The sequence below is a fragment of the Pseudorca crassidens genome, chromosome 4 (genome assembly GCF_039906515.1).
Source record: "Pseudorca crassidens isolate mPseCra1 chromosome 4, mPseCra1.hap1, whole genome shotgun sequence".
In the NCBI taxonomy this organism is placed as follows: domain Eukaryota; kingdom Metazoa; phylum Chordata; class Mammalia; order Artiodactyla; family Delphinidae; genus Pseudorca; species Pseudorca crassidens.
In genome coordinates, this window is record NC_090299.1 from 30,707,658 (window position 1) to 30,733,453 (window position 25,796).

At 37.4% G+C, this 25,796-nt stretch overlaps 1 protein-coding gene across 1 annotated transcript in view; it reads left to right on the forward strand.

Moving 5' to 3' along the window:
* COL25A1 (collagen type XXV alpha 1 chain) overlaps nucleotides 1-25,796 on the forward strand; it is a 461,350-nt gene that overhangs the window by 235,560 nt on the left and 199,994 nt on the right. The window contains exons 3-4 of the mRNA XM_067735362.1: nucleotides 14,923-14,967; nucleotides 16,995-17,002. Coding sequence (XP_067591463.1) covers nucleotides 14,923-14,967; nucleotides 16,995-17,002 — 53 coding nt within the window. The remainder of the gene's footprint in view (nucleotides 1-14,922; nucleotides 14,968-16,994; nucleotides 17,003-25,796) is intronic.

Here is a 25,796-nt window from a genome sequence, read left to right on the forward strand (position 1 = left end):
TGTATCCACAGGGTCTGTGGATTCAACCAATCACAGATGGAAAAGATTAGGAAAAAAATTCCAGAAACTCCCAAAAAGCGAAACTTGAAGTTGCTGCACACTGGCGACTATTTACATAGCATTTACATTGCATTACGTAGTGAAAGTGATCTAGAGCTGATTTATTGAGTTGTTTTTTTTTTTTTTTTGCTGTATGCGGGCCTCTCACTGCTGTGGCCTCTCCCGTTGCGGAGCACAGGCTCCGGACGCGCAGGCTCAGCGGCCATGGCTCACGGGCGCAGCCACTCCGCGGCATGTGGGATCTTCCCGGACCGGGGCACGAACCCGTGTCCCCTGCAGCGGCAGGCGTACGCTCAACCACTGCGCCACCAGGGAAGCCCAATCTAGAGCTGATTTAAAGTATGCAGGAGGATGTGCGTGGGTTGTATGCAAATACTATACCGTTTCATGTAGGGAGATTGAGAATTCAAAGATTTTGGTATCCAAGCAGGGTCCTGGAACCAATTCCCCCGTGGATACCAAGGTATGACTGTATTTGCTTTTTGTAATATTTACTGTTGTTTGAGGTATTTTATAGTATTTTCTCTGATGTCCTTAAAGAATCTCTCTGCTTCTGGAGATGAAACTTCTGATAAGAAGTTTTAGCCTTTTATTAAGGTATGTAGAATTGTTTAGAAGTCTTACTATTTTTATTGACAGTATGACAGTAATATAGCATAGAAATAGTTTATAAGCCTTGCTGCAATAATGAAAAATAAAGGAAATAGTCAGTTAACATAATGTATAAAGCACTTTACCATTTTCACCCTCAAGATAATCATATAAACGGGGTAGAGTTAGTACTATTTATCAGATTTTTTGGCACACCAAAATCAAAGAGGTTAATTGGAAGTTAGCTCAATTTACACATTAGTGAGAACTTATATCTTTTAACTCTTTGTTCCATATTCTTTTTATTATACTAAATTGCCTCTTTGAATATGACAATTGGAAGGTAATGTTAATCTCCCACAGTTTTTTCACGTACATATTCAGCGTTTCTTATCAGATACTCAAATATATTATGATCACTTAATGACTAAATATAAAAAGAGAATCTAAATAAAACAAAAGGGGGAGCTAATATTTATTTTGCCCTTAGTTTGTGCGTTTACATGTGTTCATTACCTTCTTCATGGAAATTCAGTCAGGAATTAATTCCCCAATGACTTGTGTCATTAGTGACCATTAGGTCATTTGTGTAACAAGATGGCTACATTTCTCTCTGTTCTCAGGTTTTTATGACAATAGACCTAAGCACAGTCACCCAAGGCATGAGCCTTTCCTTTGTCTCTTCTTTTTTAAACTGTTGTACTGAAGTATGATTGACATGTAAAATAGTTGTATATGTGTGTGTGTGTGTGTATATATATATATAAATAAATATATAAAATATATATATATATAAATATATATATATAAATAAAACGAATACAACCTGATGAGCTTGGGATAAGTATACATCCATGAAACCATCACCATCATCAAGGCATAGACAATCCATCATCTCCCAAAGTTTCTCCCACCCCCTCCATTATTATTATCATTTTGTGGTAAGAATACAACATAAGATGTACCCTTTTAGCAAATTTTAGCAAAGTATTATTAGCTATAGGCACTATGCTGTATGGTGGATCTCCAGAATTTATTTATCTTGCATAATTAAAACTTTGTACTCCTTGACCATAACCTCTCCATTTGCCCCCAGTCCCTGGCAACAACCATTCTACTCTCTGCTTCTATGAGTTCGACTGTTTTAGATTCCACACATAAATACAGCTGTACAGTATTTGTCTTTCTGTTTCTGGCTTATTTCACTTAGCATAATACCCTTCAGGTCCATCCATGTTGTTGCAAATGGCAGGATTTCCTTCTTTTTTAAGGATAAATAATTTTCCATTGCATGTGTGTATATACCATCATTTATCCATCATTCATCTGTTGATGGACATTTAAGTTGTTTCCATGTCTCAGTTATTGTGAAAAATGCTGCAGTGAACCTGGGACTGCAGGTATCTCTTTTAGATCCTGATTTCAATTTTTTTGGATAAATACCCAAAAGTGGGATTTCTGGATCATATGGTAGTTCTAGTTTTAATTTTCTGAGGAACCTCCATACTGTTTTCCATAGTGGCTGGCTGCACCAATCTATGTTCTCACCAACAGTGTAAGAGGGTTCTCTTTTCTCTAACCCTCACAAACACTTATCCTTTTTTTTTTTTTTTAACTAATAGCCATCCTAACAGGTGTGAAGTGATACTTCACTGTGGTTTTGATTTGCATTTTTCTGATGATTAGTGATATTGAGCACCCTTTCACATATCTGTTGGCCGTGTGTACGTCTTTTTTGGAAAAATGTCTATTCAGGTCTTTTGCCCATTTTTTAATTGGATTATTTGTTTTTCTGCTATTGAGTTGTAGGGGTTCCTTATATATTTCAGAACGTAGGTTGAGATTTTTTAGTTTGATGTAATCCCACTTGTTTATTTTTGCTTTCGGTGTCATATCGAAAAAATCATTGTAAGGCCAATGTCAAGGAAATTTTCCCCTATGTTTTCTTCTAGGAGCTTTATGGTTTCAGCATTTATGTTTAAGTTTGTAATCCATTTTTAGTTGATTTCTTCCCTTTGTTTCTATCCATCTTATTTCTTCTCTCCAAAAAAGCAGACATAGCAGAAATGTGCATTGAAATAGAAAGCATAAGGTAAAACCAAAACAAAATACCCAGCCAATTATGAATCCTGAAACTTTTCTTGAATGCCTCCTGTGTGTTTAATTGCAAATGTTTTTAAGAGGTAAAAATATTTTTAAATACAAATAGAATTCCAGTAAAAAAAATCTCTTCTCAGAGTACCTAGAAAATTTATATTTAAGCTCAGCTTAAAATTCTACTAGGAGTGGAGAGGAATAAACAGACCCAAGTCATAGGGGAAATGACAGAATTTGGTAATTGGTCTGATAAACCAGAAAAGGCTATTCTAGGTACCTGCAATAACTACCCACCCCCAAGACCATGGGAAGACCCATATATAGGCATATGTTTATTTCTAGGCACATTTCTAACCTTAGAGAATAGCCTTATCACAGGTAGGTACACCATTAGTGAGAAGTAGAGTGTTCCAACATAATTACTTGTGGGTCAAAAGAACTGGCTTGGCTTAAGACACCTTGCTATGATGTGATTTGATGACCTTGATCTGTCTGCAATTGAGGTTGTTGACCCTGGTCTTTAAAGCATTGCTATTATGGCTCATTTTTACTAATTTCTATCTCAGGATGACAGTTTGCACCATCTTGCAAGCAAAAACTCTCTCTGAGGCTGCACAGTATCAGTTGTCGTGAATTCTCTTATCATGAAGATCAATCTGGTTTTATAGACTCCCTCTGTTTTCTATAATTTATTCTTTTTTTTTTAAACATCTTTATTGGAGTATAATTGCTTTGCAATAGTGTGTTAGTTTCTGCTTTATAACAAAGTGAATCAGTTATACATATACATATGTTCCCATATCTCTTCCCTCTTATATCTCCCTCCCTCCCTCCCTCCCTATCCCACCCCTCTAGGTGGTCACAAAGCACCAAGCTGATCTCCCTGTGCTATACGGCTGCTTCCCACTAGCTAGCTATTTTATGTTTGGTAGTGTATATATGTCCATTGCCACTCTCTCCCTTTGTCACAGCTTACCCTTCCCCCTCCCCATATCCTCAAGTCCATTCTCTAGTAGGTCTGTGTCTTTATTCCTGTCTTGCCCCTAGGTTCTTCATGACATTTCTTTCCCTTAAATTCCATGTATATGTGTTAGCATACAGTATTTGTCTTTCTCTTTCTGACTTACTTCACTCTGTATGACAGACTCTAGGTCCATCCACCTCACTACAAATAACTCAATTTCATTTCTTTTTATGGCTGAGTAATATTCCATTGTATATATGTGCCACATCTTCTTTATCCATTCATCTGTTGATGGACACTTAGGTTGCTTCCATGTCCTGGCTATTGTAAATAGAGCTGCAATGAACATTTTGATCCATGACTCTTTATGAATTATGGTTTTCTTAATTTCACTTTCAGATTTTTCATCATTAGTGTATAGGAATGCTAGAGATTTCTGTGCATTAATTTTGTATCCTGCTACTTTACCAAATTCATTGATTAGGTCTAGTACTTTTCTAGTAGCATCTTTAGGATTCTCTATGTGTAGTACCATGTTATCTGCAAACAATGAAAGCTTTAATTCTTCTTTTCCGATTAGGATTACTTTTATTTCTTTTCCTTCTCTGATTGCTGTGGCTAAAACTTCCAGAACTATGTTGAATAATAGTAGTGAGAGTGGGCAAACTTGTCTTGTTCCTGATCTTAGTGGAAATGGTATCAGTTTTTCACCATTGAGACGATGTTGGCTGTGGGTTTGTCATATATGGCCTTTATTATGTTGAGGAAAGTTCCCTCTATGCCTACTTTTTGGAGGGTTTTTATCATAAATGGGTGTTGAATTTTGTTGAAAGCTTTCTCTGCATCGATTGAGATGATCATATGGTTTTTCTCCTTCAATTTGTTAATATGGTGTATCACATCGATTTATTTGCATATATTGAAGAATCCTTGCATTCCTGGGATAAACTGCACTTGATCATGGTGTATGATCCTTTTAATGTGCTCTTGGATTCTGTTTGCTAGTAGTTTGTTATGGAGTTTTGCATCTATGTTCATCAGTGATATTGGCCTGTAGTTTTCTTTCTTTGTGACATCTTTGTTTGGTTTTGGTATCAGGGTGATGGTGGCCTCGTAGAATGAGTTTGGGAGTGTTCCTCCCTCTGCTATATTTTGGAAGAGTTTGAGAAGGATAGGTCTTAGCCCTTCTCTAAATGTTTTAGAGAACTCGCCTGTGAAACCATCTGGTCCTGGGCTTTGGTTTGTTGGAAGATTTTTTTTTTTTTCTTTTCGCGGTACGCGGGCCTCTCACTGTTGTGGCCTTTCCCGTTGCGGAGCACAGGCTCTGGACGTGCAGGCTCAGCAGCCATGGCTCATGGGCTCTGCCGCTCCGCAGCATGTGGGATCTTCCCGGACCGGGGCCTGAACCCGTGTCGCCTGCATCGGCAGGCGGGCTCCCAACCACTGCGCCACCAGGGAAGCCCTGTTGGAAGATTTTAAATCACAGTTTCAATTTCAGTGTTTCTGATTGGTTTGTTTATATTTTCTATTTCTTCCTGGTTCAATCTCAGAAGGTTGTGCATTTCTAAGAATTCGTTGGGCTTTCCTTGTGGCGCAGTGGTTGAGAGTCTGCCTGCTGATGCAGGGGACACGAGTTCATGCCCCGGTCCGGGAAGAACCCATATGCTGCGGAGTGGCTAGGCCCGTGAGCCATGGCCACGGAGCCTGTGCGTCCGGAACCTGTGCTCTGCAACGGGAGAGGCCACAACAGTGAGAGGCCCGCATACCACAAAAAAAAAAAAAAAAGAATTTGTCCATTTCTTCCAGGTTGTCCATTTTATAGGCATAGAGTTGCTTGTAGTAATCTCTCCGGATCCTTTGTAATTCTCCAGTGTCAGTTGTTGCTTCTCCTTTTTCATTTCTACTTCTGTTGATTTGAGTCTTCTCCCTTTTTTTCTTGATGAATCTGGATAATGGTTTATCAATTTTGTTTATCTTCTCAAAGAACCAGCTTTTAATTTTATTGATCTTTGCTATTGTTTCCTTCATTTCTTTTTCTTTTATTTCTGATCTGATATTTATGATTTCTTTCCTTCTGCTAACCTCGGGGTTTTTTTGTTCTTCTTTCTCTAATTGCTTTAGGTGCAAGGTTAGGTTGTTTATTTGAGATGTTTGTTGTTTCTTGAGGTAGGATCGTATTGCTATAAACTTCCCTCTTAGAACCGCTTTTGCTGCATCCCATAGGTTTTGGGTCGTCGTGTTTTCATTGTCAGTTGTTTCTAGGTATTTTCTGATTTACTCTTTGATTTCTTCAGTGATCTCTTGGTTATTAAATAGTGTATTATTTAGCCTCCATTTGCTTGTATTTTTTACAGATTTTTTCCTGTAATTGATATCTAGTCTCACAGTGTTGTGGTTGGAAAATATACTTGATATGATTTCAATTTTCTTAAATTTACCAAGGCTTGATTTGTGACCCAAGATATGATCTATCCTGGAAAATGTTCCATGAGCACTTGAGAAGAATGTGTATTCTGTTGTTTTTGGATGGAATAGCCTATAAATATCAGTTAAGTCCATCTTGTTTAATGTGTCATTTAAAGCTTGTGTTTCCTTATTTATTTTCATTTTGGATGTTCTGTCCATTGGTGAAAGTGGGCTTTTAAAGTCCCCTACTATGATTGTGTTACTGTCGATTTCCCCTTTAATGGCTGTTAGTATTTGCCTTATTTATTGAGGTGCTCCTATGTTGGGTGCATAAATCTTTACAATTGTTATATCTTCTTCTTGCATTGATCCCTTGATCATTATGTAGTGTCCTTCTTTGTCTCTTGTACTAGTCTTTATTTTAAAGTCTATTTTGTCTGATATGAGAATTGCTACTCCAGCTTTCTTTTGATTTCCATTTGCATGGAATATCTTTTTCCATCCCCTCACTTTCAGTCTGTATGTGTCCCTAGGTCTGAAGTGGGTCTCTTGTAGACAGCATATATATGGGTCTTGTTTTTGTCTCCATTCAGCCAGCCTATGTCATTTGGTTGGAGCATTTACATTTCAGGTAATTATCGATATGTATGTTCCTATTTCCGTTTTCTGAATTGTTTTGGGTTTGTTATTGTAGGTCTTTTCCTTCTTTTGTGTTTCCTGCCTAGACAATTTCCGTTTTCTGAATTGTTTTGGGTTTGTTATTGTAGGTCTTTTCCTTCTTTTGTGTTTCCTGCCTAGACAATTTCCTTTAGCATTTGTTGTAAAGCTGGTTTAGTGGTGCTGAATTCTCTTAGCTTTTGCTTGTCTGTAAAGGTTGTAATTTCTCCATCAAATCTGAATGAGATCCTTGCTGGGTAGAGTAATCTTGGTTGTAGGTTTTTCTCCTTCATCACTTTAAATATGTCCTGCCAGTCCCTTCTGGCTTGCAGAGTTTCTGCTGAAAGATCAGCTGTTAACCTTTCGGGGATTCCCTTGTGTGTTATTTGTTGTTTTTCCCTTGCTGCTTTGAATATTTTTTCTTTGTATTTAATTTTTGATAGTTTGATTAATATGCGTCTGGGCATGTTTCTCCTTGGATTTATGCTGTATGGGACTCTCTGTGCTTCCTGGACTTGATTAACTATTTCCTTTCCCATATTAGGAAAGTTTTCAACTATAATCTCTTCTAATATTTTCTCAGTCCCTTTCTTTTTCTGTTCTTCTTCTGGGACCCCTATAATTCGAATGTTGGTGTGTTTAACATTGTCCCAGAGGTCTCTGAGACTGTGCTCAGTTCTTTTCATTCTTTTTTCTTCATTCTGCTCTGCAGTAGTTATTTCCACTACTTTATCTTCCAGGTCATTTATCCATTCTTCTGCCTCAGTTATTCTGCTATTGATCCATTCTAGAGAATTTTTAATTTCATTTATTGTGTTGTTCATCATTGTTTGTTTGCTCTTTAGTTCTTTTAGGTCCTTGTTAAACATTTCTTGTATTTTCTCTATTCTATTTCCAAGATTTTGGATCAGTTTTACTATCATTACTCTGAATTCTTTTTTAGGTAGTCTGCCTATTTCCTCTTCATTTGTTAGGTCTGGTGGGTTTTTACCTTGCTCCTTCATCTGCTGTGTGTTTTTCTGTCTTCTCATTTTGCTTAACTTTCTGTGTTTGGGGTCTCCTTATTGCAGGCTGCAGGTTCATAGTTCCCATTGTTTTTGGTGTCTGTCCCCAGTGGCTAAGGTTGGTTCAGTGGGTTGTGTAGGCTTCCTAGTGGAGGGGACTCTTGCCTGTGTTCTGGTGGATGAGCCTAGATCTTGTCTTTCTGGTGGGCAGGTCCACGTCTGGTGTTGTGTTTTGGTGTGTCTGTGGCCTTATTATGATTTTAGGCAGCCTCTATGCTAATGGATGGGGTTGTGTTCCTGTCTTGCTAATTGTTTGGCATAAGGTGTCCAGCACTGTAGCTTGCTGGTCATTGAGTGAAGCTGGGTCTTGGTGTTGAGATGGAGATCTCTGGGAAATTTTCGCTGTTTGATATTATGTGGAGCTGGGAGGTCTCTTGTAGACCAGTGTCCTGAAGTTGGCTCTCCCACCTTAGAGGCACAGCCCTGATGCCTGGCTGGAGCAACAAGAGCCTTTCATCCATGTGGGTCAGAATAAAAGGGAGAAAGAAAGAAAGAAAGGAAGGGAGGGAGGGAGGGAGGGAGGAAGGAAAGAAAGAAAAGAAAGAAGATAAAATGAAATAAAATAAAGTAAAATAAAATAAAGTTATTAAAATAAAAAATAATTATTAAGGAAAAAATTTTAAAAAGTAAAAAAAAAAAAAACAAAAACAGACGGACAGAACCCTAGGGCAAATGGTCAAAGCAAAGCTATACAGACAGAATCAGACACGGAAGCATACACATACACACTCACAAAAAGAGAAAAAGGGAAAAAAGTATATATCTTTGCTCCCAAAGTCCACCTCCTCAATTTGGGATGATTCGTTGTCTATTCAGGTATTCCACAGATGCAGGATACATCACGTTGATCGTGGAGATTTAATCCGCTGCTCCTGAGGCTGCTGGGAGAGATTTCCCTTTCTCTTCTTTCTTCACACAGCTCCCAGGTTCAGCTTTGGATTTGGACCCGCCTCTGCGTGTAGGTTGCCAGAGGGCATCTGTTCTTCGCTCAGAAGAACGAAGGGGGCTCTGGCTCACTCAAGCCGGGGGGGAGGGAGGAGTACGGATGCTGGGCGAGCCTGCGACGGCAGAGGCTGGTGTGACGTTGCACCAGCCTGAGGTGAGCCGTGCGTTCTCCCAGGGAAGTTGTCCCTGGATCCTGGGACCCTGGCAGTGGTGGGCTGCACAGGCTCCCAGGAGGGGAGGTGTGGATAGTGACCTGTGCTTGCACACAGGCTTCTTGGTGGCAGCAGCAGCAGCCTTAGCCTTTCATGCCCGTCTCTGCTGTCCACGCTGATAGCCACGGCTCGCGCCTGTCTCTAGAGGTCGTTTAGGCGGTGCTCTGAATCCCCTCAACTCGCTCACCCCGAAACAATGGTCTCTTGCCTCTTCGGCAGCTCCAGACTTTTCCCCGGACTCCCTCCTGGCTAGCCGTGGTGCACTAGTCCCTTCAGGCTGTGTTCTCGCAGCCAACCCCATCCGACCAAAGCCCGAGCCTCAACTCCCAGCCCCCCGCCCTGCCCGGCAGGTGAGCAGACAAGCCTCTTGGGCTGGTGAGTGCTGGTCGGCCCTGATCCTCTGTGGGGGAATCTCTCCGCTTTGCCCTCTGCACCCCTGTTGCTGTGCTCTCCTCCGCCGCGCCGAAGCTCCCGCCTCCGCCACCCGCAGTCTCCGCCCGCGAAGGGGCTTCCTAGTGTGTGGAAACCTTTCCTCCTTCACAGCTCCCTCCCAGAGGTGCAGGTCCCGTCGCTATTCTTTTGTCTCTGTTTTTTCTTGTTTCTTTTGCCCTACCCAGGTACGTGGGGAGTTTCTTGCCTTTTGGGAGGTCTGAGGTCTTCTGCCAGCGTTCAGTAGGTGTTCTGTAGGAGTTGTTCCACATGTAGATGTATTTCTGATGTATTTGTGGAGAGAAAGGTGATCTCCGTGTCTTACTCTTCCGCCATCTTGAAGCTCCTCTATAATTTATTCTTTATTTCATAAATTCTCTGTTAGTTTTCACTTCCTCTGTTGCTGATAGCTTCTGCTTTTTCTCTTCCCATTCATATTCTTGAACAAGTTTCTTTTGCAGAGGCATGTCTTTCTGCTGAGAAAATTCACTTAGAATTTCTGCTGCACGGACCTGGCCAAATTCAGTGAATAAGAGTCAGGTTCCACCTTCTATATTTGTTCTTACAGCTCATGCCTGACTGACACTTCATCACTCAGTTTGGAATAGAAATGAGCACTATCTTTTTCTTTTACTTTCTTTTTTTTAAAAAATAGATCTTTATTGGTGTATAATTGCTTCACAATACTGTGTTAGTTTGTGTTGTACAGCAAAGTGAATCAGCCACATGCATACATATGTCCCCATATCCCCTCCCTCCCATCCTCCCTATCCCACCCCTCTAGGTCATCACAAAGCACTGAGTTGCTCTCCCTGTGCTATGCTGCTGCTTCCCACTAGCTATTTTACATTCGGTAGTGTATATATGTCGACGCTACTCTCACTTCACCCCAGCTTCCCCCTCCCACCCTGTTTCCTCAAGTCCATTCTCTATGCCTACATCTTTATTCCTACCCTGCAACTAGGTTCATCAGTACCTTTTTTTTTTTTTTTTGATTCCATATATATGCGTTAGTATACGGTATTTGTTTTTCTCTTTCTGACTTACTTCACTCTGTATGACAGACTCTAGGTCCATCCACCTCACTTCAGGTAACTCAATTTCCTTTCTTTTTATGGCTGAGTAATATTCCATTGTATATATGGGAACATCTTTTTCAACTACTGTTAGCTATTGTTAACATCGGTTTTGTCTGGGAAATATCTATCATTTGTCTTTTCTTCTTTTTCACTCTGGTGATCCGCCAGCTGCCCATTGTCAAATTCATCCCATGTATATAATTTTTAAATTATTTTTGCCTTTAAATTCAGGAGTGATATCAAATTATCTCATCTGCAAAGTAGACTTTTTCAAAACTTCTATTTATTTTCTTTGTAAGCAAGATCTTTATGTGTTACTGCGAGTTTTGTATAATTTATTAGTTCACAAGCTCAATATAATGCTCACTTCAGTCTTCTGTTTCTTATAGCAATTATAACATGCTCTTCTCAAATCAAGTATTTTCTTGTAAATCCAATAGGGTTTGGATTCCCATCTTCTCATAACTTAGTTTAGCTTAATTTTTTCTCTCAAATATTATGAAATTCTGTGGAAAACCTTGTCATATTCAATAGATATCTGTCTTACCAAGTATCTTTTCAGTTTCCTTCGGTTTTATTTTTCTCAACTCTCAATATAACGAGCAAATTTCCCACAGCATTTGATTCATTTCTTAAATTGAATATTTAAGGCAGACATGTTCCTTTTTTTTTTTTGACATGGCTTACGGGATCTTAGTTCCCTAACCAGGATCGAACCTGGGCCAACGGCAGTGGAAGGGCTGAGTCCTAACCACTGGACCACCAGGGAATCCCTTTAACTTTGTTTCTTGGTTTCTTCAAAAATATCATTGCTTCTCTGATCATTTTTTATAATCTGATATCTTTTAAATTTTTAAAAAGTTTATTTTAAATCATTTTTAAACATTTATGTAATCTATTGTTTTTACTTGATAGATTCTACTATTTGAAAGGAATATTCATCAGGAGGAAAGTGACAAGCTAATTCCAATAAACAAACATAATTATAGGTTTCTAAGGCTTTTCCTAAAAATCAGTTCTGGGCCCTCTGGCACCTTTGTTGTGGATGAGACAGCAGTCAGTTAGGTATCTTCCATTGTAATCTTCCCACTGGTAGTTCTTAACATTTTCTCTTTATCCATGAATATTTCTAAGTTTCTCCTTTGTGTTTAAGTGTGATTTATTTTTACTTGCCACTTGGAGTATAAGTTCAATCTTAGGTCTCCTAAGTTCAATTCTAGAATATTCTTATCTATTATCTCTTAAACAAAGTCTTCTCTATCATTTCTTTTGAGTTCTTTTATAAGTAAAAATTTTCTTCTTAACATAGATGGATAGATAGATACATAGATACATAGACAGACAGATAGATGATAGATAGATAGATAGATAGATAGATAGTAGATAGAGTCATTCTGTTTGGGCTGCTATAACAAAATACCACAGGCTGCATGGCTTATAAACAACAAAAATTTATTTCTCACAGTTCAGGAGGCTGGGACATCTAAGATCAAGGTTTCGGCATGGTCACCTTCAGGTAAGGGCCCTCTTCCTGGTTCGTAGCTGGAGTCTTTTCACTGTGTCCTCACATAGTGGAAGGGGCTAGGGGTCTCTGTGGGGTCTTTTTTATAAGCCCCATTCTTGAGGTCTCCAGCTTCATGATTTAAGCAACTCCCAAAGACCCCACTCCCCAAATTATCATCTTTGGGAGTTAGAATTTCAACCTGTGAATTTGCGGGACATGTACATTCAGACTACAGTGGATAGTCAGATACATAGATAGATACTCAATCTGTCTCTCTGGGCTGCATTCTACATCTTCCATGACTGTTCCTTCTTCAACCATATCCAGGCTAGCATTTAACTGATTTATCTTTTTTTTAAATTTCAATCACATTTTCAAGATTTCTAAAGGGTTCTCTTTCATATCCACTTGTTCTTTTTTTCCCTTGTTTACATTCAAAATCCCTTGCTCTTTAATGGGTATTACTTCTTCATTTATCTCTTAAAGCATAATTAACATACTAATCTTCGTCTGATGATTTCTTAAAATTAATTAATTTTACCTAGGAAGAATTCATGATCTTATTATTTAGTGCTACCTTTCTTAGCATTAGATTTCTTCATATGTTTTGGAACTTTGACTTCTATACTCATTGTGAGTAGGAGGTTTTTAGTGTGTGTGTGTGTGTGTGTGTGTGTGTGTGTGTGTGTGTGTGTGTAGTTTTCTCTCTGTGTGTGTCTGCCTTTCTTTCCTCTATACTCACCTTTTCTTACCTAATCATTTTATGTCTGTCTTTACCTGACCTCCCAGCTTTCTAGACCAGAGTTGTCTTAAAATGATATTTCAGGACTCCTGTCGCAGATTTATGTTTGGAATATCACAGAATCAGGCATCAAACCAGCAGATGCTTACTTCATTTTCTGATTGAGAGTTTATATCTATATTCTCCGGCCTTTAAGCCAGAGATCCAGATTTTTTTAAAGCTTCTCTTTAGCATTTATAAGCCCCCAGCTTTAAGAAGTGAGTCTGAATCTGATTAGAGAATTTTTGAGTATTTATTCTTCAGGGATAGAACCCATAGCCACCATTTCTACTTCTAGAACCAGAGCCAGGCAAGCTCATAGTTTATCCCTGCTCTCCACTTTCCAGTTCTGGTACATTTCTGGCCTGTGGACATGCCCATGTGTTTTTTGAATGCAAATACTTTTAAATGTTTTTCTCTTTTTATAACTGACCATGTGTTTAGAGTAGAAGGAACAAATCAGAGCACAAACTCATTGTGCCGCCTTCACAACATATACTACTAACGAATTTTTCATGTGTGTTATTTTAGTCTTTTCAACTTCTTTGCTTCTTCAGAGCAGATATACATCTTGTACATGACCTATAGTCCCTACTGTGCAGACCACAGACATCATAAGTATCTAGTTGTTGCTAAACAATTCTTAAAGTAATTTTGTAATATAAAAAAATCTGATTCCTAATCCAAAGGACATTGTATATTATATATCAGAATTTGTCAATATATACCTGTGTCTGTGTATGTTTGAGCATGTGTATAAATGTATATTTTTCATACCTATTAGGATTCCACTGGGTTTATTTACCTATTTATATGATTCTCCTTCTGCTCTCAGTCTGGCCAAGGATAACTTGAGTGTGATGAAAATCTCCCTTTATTTCAGAACACAGAAGGAAACCTGAAATTTCGAATGACAATTTTGGATTCTGCTACAAAGCCACTTCTTCTAATATTTTCAATTGATTTTATTGCTTGATTGTTTTTAACCTCTTACAAAACACAGATGGCCAGATTTACTCTGTGTAAGGGCTTGCAGGGAAACTAACCTGGACCACTGATGTTTCTATTTCTCATGATAGTGTTTCCATATGGAAGTCGGTAGCTCAGGATCACATTAAGAGTCAACTGGGTGCCAACGCCTGTGCCTTGAACTTTCTAGAGTTTAGAAGTCATCAGTCCAACTTTGCAACTCATTCTTCAAAACCAAGCAGTTCTGTATTTTCCTTGGCCTCTTTCTCCCAGCAAATATTTTAAGACCTCAATTCTCACTGTGGGCTAATTATTCTCTTCTATTTGCTGGGATCATAATTCAGCGGGAGCTATTCCTAACCAAGGAAATGAGGGCAGAAATTATATAGTTGAGAATAATGGCTTGAAAACCATGAACGTCTAGAAACTTGTGCAAGTCTGACACATATTGGCTTGGTGGTCTTCATAGGGAACTTACTGAAAAAAAAAGGTTATTTCTTCACTTTTAAAATGAGATCACTGTAAAGACTCAACATTTATTGAATGACAATAATGAGCTAGCCCCTTAGAAAAATGAGACCAATACTTACTACCTAAACACTTTCCAATTAAAAGCGTTGTGATTTTAACTCAGCTGGTTCTTAATTAGAGAAATTCCAATAGATGAAAATTCACATTTAATAAAATAGAAATATTTGTAAAGATTATTTACATTATTAATATATATGTTTAATTAACTGCCAACTAAATATTTTCAAGAGAAGCATGAGGAACCTGACTAAAGAGAAACTGTAATCATTTGTACTTAGTACTTTTAATTATTAATATGCTGAAACCTTCAGAAAAGAAATTTTCCTAAGAAACATGAAATCTCAACACCACCAGTTTGCTTAGCGAACCCTTTCTTATTGATGATACCCGGGCAGGATGAACAAAAATTCTGAATCTTTAGTGTTTCTAAGTAACACTAGTTGGTTAGAGATCTAGGACAGCTTTTATAATTAAATGAAGCTTAACAGTTATGCTGAAATGTCAGAGGCAGAGTTGGCCTTTACAAATCTCTGGTCCTTTTCATGTTAGTTAAAAACAGTGACAAGATATATAGAAATCATTTACTAGCCATTTTGGAACCAAAAATTCCAAAAACTGTTCTTTTTATTTCAGGGCCTCCGGGGAAACGAGGTAAAAGGGGCCGAAGAGGAGAATCTGGTAAGTCTCTCTTTCAGCTGTTCTGTGTCATTCATGTTCTGGCTAGGTTCCCACATCTGTTCCTCCTAATTAGTAATTATATTGTTCTGTTGGCTGTTGTGTGCATGTGCGCATGCGTGTGTGTATGTGTGTTTGTGAGATGTTTATATCTTCTCTGCTACACATAGAATTTTTTTTTATCTTCTTATTTCCATCAAACAGTAGGAAGGAGAAGTTTGCAAAATATTATTAATTACAGTTTACTAACCCCTGGCACCCAATTTTGGCTTATTTACTGTGTCACGTTAAATCTGCCCTTTCAGTGTACAGCAGAGGTTTTCTTAGCCACATGCAGTATGACAGCATCACCCATCTTTCCACCTACATAGGTGGTCAGTCAATGCACACTCTCTGCGGAAACATCTGCCTTGGGACACTGGGGCACATGTCCTGGAAACCTGATTATGATTTTATCCAACTGGTAAAATTTTGTCATGCTTTAACTCTCATTCTTTTCACAATTTAAGAATTTTTATTCCTCTTGTATAACCATAGAATTTTAGTGATGACAGGAACTTTAGTAATCAATCCAGAGTTTTCATTTTATAGTTGAGGAAATGGCGACCCAGAGCAGTCAGGTGTTTCAGCCAAAGCCATGCAATTTGTTATGAGCAGAACTAGAAGCACAACCAGTTGTCCTGACACCCATTTTGGTGATTTTTGTTTTGTTTTGTTTTTTGCTTTCAGGCCAAATCCCTATATGCAAATTCAAATAAAAACTTTTTTTTTCTGAAATCAAGATATTCAAATGAGTGTGTTCACTTATGGTTTTACTAGTTTTATAAAGTCTAAGCCTCCAAAAATGTAAATGTAAATGTGAAGTCTTAACAGGACATCAATTCTTCCTTGCAAGGTAAGAGGAAGGTAATTTAAGGTTTGATTTTAGTGTACTAAGAAATGCTATTTTCCAGCATTTTCTACAAGTGTTTATTAATATTAAAAACAATCTACTAAGGGTTAAAAATAGAAATACTAACCTATCAAAAAGAGCAGACGGCAGATTGATTTTTTTTGTCTCATTTCCTCTCCCTTTTGGAAATATGATGTCAAAGTAAAAAGGGTTTTATGAAAACATAGCTGCTTAATTCCTTTAAGAGAATTATCAAAAGTTATTTTTAAACCTCATTCACTCTAAGTAACTGGAAAATTGTATAGGTATCCCTTTCATTGAGTGCAAAGTTTTATAATAGAGGATGCTTTAGAAATGTTTTTGAGGAAAAAGAAATGATAAAACATTGGTGGACCCAAATAATCACTGAATTGATCTTTGTGTCGAAAGAAAGAAAGAGGATTAGGAAAAAATAGTGAAAATTTTGTACTTATGCAGTTTTACAGAAAATATAAAAATCAATTCCCAACTTCTGGGCTACTGAGAACTGGTGCTTTCATTGAACATATGGTGTACGAGATATTGAAATTTTCTTAGACTTTGCCTGTGTTTTGATGAGAATACATAGTTTTAAAGAAACTTACATAAACATCAGGACTTAGTCTTTTATATACTGACAATACTACTGAAAGATAAACATTCTTAGAACAAATAGCAGGTATCTTTCTGATTTAGCCATTTTACCAAACTCAAGAAATTTATATATCAATTGTCTACAACTGGTCTATCATAAATGACTAACGCTCTTCCCAATTCATATTTTATCTAAATTTTTAGGTGTATAAATTAGACAGTCTTTTCTTAAAATATATGAACTTCTGAGTAATTCATAAACAGTCCTCAGGGAATATTCTGTGAAATTTTACATAAAATTTTGTGTGTACATAGATGTAAATACATTTTTCTCATATGGTCTCATAATAGGTTCATGATCTAAAAAATGACTGAGAGGCACTAAATTCTTAAGTGATTTCTATGCCTCTTGTATTGTGCTGATGATTATTATGATGTTCTAATCTTTTATTAAATCTTACTATTTGTATATTCACTAATTTGTCTCTCTCTTTTTCTTATTCTGTCTACTCTCCCCCCACCATAGGTCCTCCTGTAAGTATATTTGCTGCATTCTGGCTCCTCTACGTTAATCAAATCACGTATGTTAAAACTGTTAAAACATCAAAATATACTCTATATTTCGATTAGAAAAATACTGCTGACCTTTTTAAGAGTATTTAACTGTGGGACATTAGTTTTTAAGTATACTGTTTTGTGATCATGTGATATGTAGGAGTGCAATATGTGTCAATTAAAAAAAAACTTTTATTTCTAATACGATCACAAACCAATTACTGTCTTGGGAATTTTGGAATAACTTATGAAGCTCCTGATATTAAATGCTTTTCCTGAAATACTGAGGTTTCTTTGCGAGCAAACCCTCAAGCTCTTTCACACTTCTTTTTTCATTCGTTTAAGCTTGTATCTGAAATATTTGCATTTGCCAGTTCACGAAATGTAGATGGCAACATGATCGTGGAAGTGATACCCCCGGTGGGCTTGGTTCAGCGCTCTTTCCATAAGCAACACTCCCTTTGAAGTGCCTTGGAGTTTTGCCTGCATAAAGAGCTTGAGTTGGAGCCCTTGGAGAGTTGCACTTTCTTTTTTCTTTCCTTGTGTAGGTCATGGCTGCAGCATTCCAGCCTGCTTTGTACTCACAGGAACAGATTATCTTGTCAGCTTTGAGCTAGATGTGTTTTTGAGTAATATCCTGGATATCTGTCGTCTGACCCCGGTGCCGTACTGTGCTCTGTACGTTTACAGTAGCAATGATCATTGCCCTGGAGATATTTTCTCATCCCGAATAGTCGGTTTGCTCCAGGGTTCATAGACTCTGCATTGGCAACTTCTCTAACAGGCCAGCATGGTCCAGGGAGAGGGGCTTAGCATATATTCGTTTACTTTATTCACAGGAAGCATTGGCTTCCAAATATCTTTTGCAGTCTTCCTGCCACGTTCAAGGACGGAACATAAATCATGTTAGAAATGACTTTGCTTCTGTAACTGACTTCAGCTCTTGCTTAATGCTAGGCAGATGGCATGCCCCAGGTCTAGGAGCCTTATTCTTTGGCTTCATATTTGACTGTCTTTAAAACTAGAAACAAACCACTGCTACCCAAAGGAAACTCTGGAGATTACATCCAGAATAGAGCGTTCAAGGCTTCTTTTTGTGGAGGTAAGTATTAGGCAGGCCAAGAGGCAGTTAAATCTCATTTCTGCCTTATGATATTGAGGATTCTAGTATTTCCTGTTTGGTCCTTCACAAGTTTAGACACCCATATTGGGCTCTTGCTTTCAGGGGGCCATCTATTAGTTCAGGTTCTCCACCTAGAACATTTCAATTGTTTTTTCCTTTTCTTATTATATACTAAAAAAGAGGACTAATATGTTTTAAGCCCCTGTGTATGGCAGGCAGTATTCTAGGCACTTTACATACATTTATTTTGTCTCTGATGCTACCATCCCCATTCATGTCTCTAAACATTACCATTGTCAACAAGGAAACTGAGGCTCATAGAGGTTAATTATCAATGGCTGTACAGCTAAAGAGGGTTTGCAAAGTTGGAATTCAGTTAGATATGTCTGACTGTAAATGCTTTCTGCTTACCACGTTATCCTTCTTCCTTGAAATTGTAAGTATATTATAATATGGCTCATTGTTACACAGGTTTGGCTAGCCATGGGTCAAATTGTATTTCTTATTGAAATATAGTTGATTTACAATATTATATTAGTTTCAGGGGTACAACATAGTGATTCGATATCAAATTATATTTCTTGATATAAATAATTACATATAATAAAAGCATAACCAAAAATGTAAAATGGCTAATCTATACAATAAGCATTAATACTATGGCATCTCAGATGGATTTTAAAGAAGTTATAATGTGTTTAGCAAATTGCATCAGATCCAAGAAATAAGGTATATGTAATTATGAGGTTTTCTTTTGTGTGTTATTTTCGTTTTGTTTTTAAATTTTTATTGGCGTATAGTTGATTTACAATGTTGTGTTAGTTTCTGCTGTACAGCAAAGTGAATCAGTTATACATATACATATATCCACACTTTTTTTATACTGACTAAAAGATAACTCGAGTTAAGTTGCTCACATTTGATAAGATAAAAAACCATTGAATATGAAAAAGAGAAAAAATATATATATTCATTGTGCTACCTTTGCTAATACAATGGTGTCTTACTGTAAGTACTTGGGACTCCGTATCATGGGAGCCCTTAGGGGTGAAATACCTTGTAATGAAATCCTCTTAAGCCTCCAATTTCTAAACCCCCATATATATGATTTTCAAGGTATTGTATTTGCTTTTCATCAAATTTTCCTTTAGAGTAGGTGGCTTGATAAAATATTTCCATTATATTTCTTTTGTTGTTGTTGTTATACAGCAGGTTCTTATTAGTTATCCATTTTATACATATTAATGTATATATGTCAATCCCAATCTCTCAATTCATCACACCACCACCCGTACCCCCCCACTGTCCCCCCTTGGTATCCATACGTTTGTTCTCTACCTCTGTGTCTCTATTTCTTCCCTGCAAACTGGTTCATCTGTACCATTCTTCTAGGTTCCACATGTATGCATTCATATACGATATATGTTTTTCTCTTTCTGACTTACTTCACTCTGTGTGACAGTCTCTAGATCCATCCAAGTCTCTACAAATGACCCAATTTCATTCTTTTTATGGCTGAGTAATATTCCCTTGTATATATGTACCACATCTTCTTTATCCATTCATCTGTCGATGGGCATTTAGGTTACTTCCATGACCTGGTTATCGTAAATAGGGCTGCAGTGAACATTGGGGTGCCTGTGTCTTTTTGAATTATGGTTTTATCTGGGTATATGCCAGTAGTGGGATTGCTGGGTCATATGGTAACTCTATTTTTAGTTTTTTAAGAAACCTCCATACTGTTCTGCATAGTGGCTGTATCAATTTACGTTCCCACCAACCGCGGAAGAGGGTTCCCTTTTCTCCACACCCTCTCCAGCACTGTTTGTAGATTTTCTGATGATGCCCATTCTAACTAGTGTGAGGTGATACCTCATGTAGTTTTGATTTGCATTTCTCTAATAATTAGTGATGTTGAGCAGCTTTTCATGTGCTTCTTGGCCATCTGTATGTCTTCTTTGGAGAAATGTCTATTTAGGTCTTCTGCCCATTTTTGGATTGGGTTGTTTGTTTTTTTAATATTGAGCTACATGAGCTGTTTATATATTTTGGAGATTAATCCTTTGTTGATTTGTTTGCAAATATTTTCTCCCATTCTGAGGGTTGTCTTTTCGTCTTGTTTATGGTTTCCTTTGCTGTGCAAAAGGTTTTAAGTTTCATTAGGACCCATTTGTTTACTTTTGTTTTTATTTCCATTATTATAGGAGGTGGATCAAAAAAGATCTTGCTGTGATTTATGTCAAAGAATGTTCCTCCTATGTTTTCCTCTAAGAGTTTTATAGTGCCCAGTCTTACATTTAGGTCTCTAATCCATTTTGAGTTTATTTTTGTGTATGGTGTTAGGGAGCGTTCTAACTTCATTCTTTTACATGTAGCTGTCCAGTTTTCCCAGCACCACTTATTGCATAAACTGTCTTATCTCCATTGTATATCCTTGCCTCTTTTGTCATAGATTAGTTGACCATAGGTGCATGAGTTTATCTCTGGGATTTCTATCCTGTTCCATTGATCTATATTTCTGTTTTTGTGCCAGTACCATATTTTCTTGATTACTGTAGCTTTGTATTATAGTCTGAAGTCACGGAGTCTGATTCCTCCAGCTCCATTTTTTTCCCTCAAGACTGCTTTGGCTATTTGGGGTCTTTGTGTCTCCATACAAATTTTAAGATTTTTTGTTCTAGTTCTGTAAAAAACGCGATTGGTAATTTGATAGATATTGCATTGGATCTGTAGATGGCTTTCGGCAATATAGTCATTTTCACAATATTGATTCTTCCAATACAAGAACATGGTATATCTCTCCATCTGTTTGTATCATCTTTAATTTCTTTCACCAGTGTCTTACAGTTTTCTGCATACAGGTGTTTTGTCTCCCTAGGTAGGTTTATTCCTAGGTATTTTATTCTTTTTGCTGCAGTTATAAATGGGAGTGTTTCCTTAATTTCTGTTTCCTTATTAATTTTCTGTTTGGATGATCTATCTGTCCATTGGTGTAAGTGAGGTGTTAAAGTCCCCCACTATTATTGTGTTACTGTCAATTTCCTCTTTTATAGCTGTTAGCAGTTGCCTTATGTATTGAGGTGCTCCTATGTTGGGTGCATGTATATTTATAATTGTTGTCTCTTCTTCTTGGATTGATCCCTTGATCATTATGTAGTGTCCTTCCTTGTCTCTTGTAACATACTTCATTTTAAGGTCTATTTTATCTGATATGAGTATTGCTACTCCAGCTTTCTTTTGATTTCCTTTTGCATGGAGTATCTTTTTCCATCCCCTCACTTTCAGTCTGTATGTGTCCCTAGGTCTGAAATGAGTCTCTTGTAGACAGCATATATATGAGTCTTGTTTTTGTGTCCATTCAACGAGCCTGTGTCTTTTGGTTGGAGCATTGAATCCATTCACGTTTAAGGTAATTATCGATATTTTTGTTCCTATTACCATTTTCTTAATTGTTTTGGGTTTGTTTTTGTAGATCCTTTTCTTCTCTTGTGTTTCCCACTTAGAGAGGTTCCTTTAGCATTTGTTGTAAAGGTGGTTTGGTGGTGCTGAATTCTCTTAGCTTTCACTTGTCTGTAAAGCTTTTGATTTCTCTGTCAAATCTGAATGAGATCCTTTCTGGGTAGAGTAATCTTGGTTGTAGGTTCTTCCCTTTCATCACTTTAAATATCTGATGCCACTCCCTTCTGGCTTGTAGAGTTTCTGCTGAGAAATCAGCTGTTAACGTTATGGCAGTTCCCTTGTATGTTATTTGTTGTTTTTCCCTTGTCTTCAATAATTTTTCTTTGTCTTTAATTTTTGTCAGTTGGATTACTATGTGTCTCAGCATGTTTCTCCTTTGGTTTATCCTGCCTGGGACTCTCTATGCTTCCTGGACTTGGGTGGCTATTTTCTTTCCCATGTTAGGGAAGTTTTTGACTATAATCTCTTCAGATATTTTCTTGGGTGCTTTCTCTCTCTCTTCTCCTTCTGGGACCCCTATAATGTGAATGTTGTTGTGTTTAATGTTGTCCCAGAGGTCTCTTAGGCTGTCTTCATTTCTCTTCATTCTTTTTCCTTTATTCTGTTCCGTGGCAATGAATTCCACCATTCTGTCTTCCAGATCACTTATCCATTTTTCTGCCTCAGTTATTCTGCTATTGATTCCTTCCAGTGTATTTTTCATTTCAGTTATTGTATTGTTCATCTCTCTCTTTTTTTTTCTCTCTCTTTTTTTGTTCTTTAATTCTTATAGGTGTTTGTTCTTTAATTCTTCTAGGTCTTTGTTAAACATTTCTTGCAACTTCTCTATCTTTTCCTACATTCTTTTTCTGAGGTCCTGGATCACCCTCACTATGATTATTCTGAGTTCTTTTTCTGGAAGGTTTCCTATCTCCACTTCATTTAGTTGATTTTCTGGGGTTTTATCCTATTCCTTCACCTGGTACATAGCCCTCTGCCTTTTCCTCTTGTCTGTCTTTCTGTGAATGTGGTTTTTGTTCCACAAGCTGCAGGATTGTAGTTCTTCTTGCTTCTGCTGTCTGTCCTCTGGTGGATGAGGCTACCTCTATCTTCCTTGCATCTGAAGAAAATGGATGAACAGTGGCATTATTATGATTAAATGGATTGATCAATTTTATATTTATTTAGATACAGTATCCAATGACTGACAATTGTAACTTGCAGTGACCATACTCCTCCTATTTTTAGCATCATTTAATGTTTTGCATATTTTTCCTTCCATTTCTTTTCCATAAACTGAAATCTGAATGTTTCTATAAAGTTATTTTTAGAACATTTTATTTCGCAAATTCTGTGTTCAATGAAAAATATTTATCTCAACAAATAAGAAATTGGATAAAATATCAAGACTTACGTGGCGAGTTTAATGGTAATTGCCCATGCCTCCATTCCGTAAATTTAATGTAAATCACAAAGGTAGTCAGAGAAGGTTAATCACCTTGCTACTGATGAGCAATCCATGGCATAGAATCTATATGAAGTAAATCCCTCCAGCTTCCTTCTACCATGAGCCTCTGTGGTCCTGTGGTTTCACAAGTACAGGAAGATTGTGATGTGTAACCTTGTGTCCTGAAGTGTATTTTCTTTATTTTTTTAACATCTTTATTGGAGTATAATTGCTTTCCAATGGTGTGTTAGTTTCTGCTGTATAACAAAGTGAATCAGCTATACATATACATATATCCCCATATCTCCTCCCTGTTGCATCTCCTCCCCACCTTCCCTATGCCACCCATCTAGGTGGTCACAAAGCACCGAGCTGATCTCCCTGTGCTATGCGGCTGCTTCCCATTAGCTATCTATTTTACATTTGGTAGTGTATATATGTCCATGCCACTCTCTCACTTCATCCCAGCTTACCCTTCCCCCTCCCTGTGTCCTCAAGTCCATTCTCTATGTCTGCATCTTTATTCCTGTCTTGCCCCTACGTTCTTCAGAACCTTTTTTTTTTTTTTTAGATTATATATATATGTTTTACTATACGGTATCTATTTTCCTCTTTCTGATGTACTTCACTCTGTATGACAGTCTCTAGGTCCATCCACCTCACTACAAATAACTCAATTTCGTTCATTTTTATGGCTGAATAATATTCCACTGTGTATATGTGCCACATCTTCTTTATCCATTCATCTGTTGATGGACACTTAGGTTGCTTCCATGTCCTGGCTATTGTAAATAGTGTTGCAATGAACATTGTGGTACATGACTCTTTTTGAATTATGGTTTTCTCAGGGTATATGCCCAGTAGTGGGATTGCTGAGTCATATGGTAGCTCTACTTTTAGTTTTTTAAGGAACCTCCATACTGTTGTTCACCATAGTGGCTCTATCAATTTACATTCCCACCAACAGAGCAAGAGGGTTCCCTTTTCTCCACACCCTCTCCAGCATTTACTGTAGACTTTTTGATGATGGCCATTCTGACTGGTGTGAGGTGACACCTCACTGTAGTTTTGATTTTCATTTCTCTAATGATTAGTGATGTTGAGCATCCTTTCATGTGTTTGTTGGCAATCTGAATATCTTCTTTGGAGAAATATCTATTTAGGTCTTCTGCCCATTTTGGAATTGGGTTGTTGGTTTTTTTGATATTGAACTGCATGTGTTGCTTATAAATGTTGGAGATTAATTCTTTGTCAGTTGCTTCATTTGCAAGTATTTTCTCCCGTTCTGCAGATTGACTTTTTGCCTTGTTTATCTTTTCATTTTCTGTGCAAAAGCTTTTAAGTTCCGTTAGGTCCCATTTGTTTATTTTTGTTTTTATTTCCATTTCTCTAGGAGGTGGGTAAAAACGGATCTTGCTGTGATTTATGTCATGGAGTGTTCTGCCTATGCTTTCCTCTAAGAGTTTTATAGTTTCTGGCCTTACATTTAGGTCTTTAGTCCATTTTGCATTAATTTTTGTGTATGGTGTTAGGGAGTGTTCTAATTTCATTCTTTCACGTGTAGCTGTCCAGTTTTCCCAGCACCACTTATTGAAGATGCTGGCTTTTCTCCATTGTATATTCTTGCCTCCTTTATCAAAAATAAGATGACCATATGTGCATGGGTTTATGTGTGGGCTTTCTATCTTGTTCCATTGATCTATATTTCTGTTTTTTGTGCCACTACCATACTGTCTTGATTAGTGTAGCTTTGAGTTATAGTCTGAAGTCCGGGAGCCTGATTCCTCCACCTCCTTATTTCTTTCTCAAGATTGCTTTGGCTATTTGGGATCTTTTGTGTTTCCATACAAATTGTGAAATTTTTTGTTCTAGTTCTGTGAAAAATGCCATTTGTAGTTTGTTAGGGATTGCATTGAATCTGTAGATTGCTTTGGGTAGTATAGTCATTTTCACAATGTTGATTCTTCCAATCCAAGAACATGGTATATCTCTCCATCTATTTGTATCATCTTTAATTTCCTTCATCAGTGTCTTATCGTTTTCTGCATACAGGTCTTTTGTCTCCTTATGTAGGTTTATTCCTAGATATTTCTATTGTTTACATTGCAACAGCAATGGTAAATTGGAACGTTTTCTTCATTTCTCTTTCAGATTTTTAATCATTAGTGTATAGGAATGCAAGAGATTTCTGTGCATTAATTTTGTATCCTGCTACTTTATCAAATTCATTGATTAGCTCTAGTAGTTTTCTGGTAGCATCTTTAGGATTCTCTATGTATAGCATCATGTCATCTGCAAACAGTGACAGCTTTACTTGTTTTTTTCCAATTTGGATTCCTTTATTTGTTTTTCTTCTCTGATTGCTGTGGCTAAAACTTCCAAAACAATGTTGAGTAATAGTGGTGAGAGTGGGCAACCTTGTCTTGTTCCTGATCTTAGTGGAAATGGCTTCAGTTTTTCACCATTGACGGTGATGTTGGCTGTGGGTTTGTTATATATGGCCTTTATTATGTTGAGATAAGTTCCCTCTATGTCTACTTTCTGGAGGTTTTATTTGTTGTTGTTTGTTTGTTTGTTTTTTCTTTTTTCTGGAGGGTTTTTTCATAAATCAGTGTTGAATTTTGTTGAAAGCTTTTTCTGCATCTATTGAGATGATCATATGGTTTTTATTCTTCAATTTGTTAATATGATGTATCACATTGATTAGTTTGCATATATTAAAGAATCCTTGCATTCCTGGGATAAAGCCCACTTGATCATGGTGT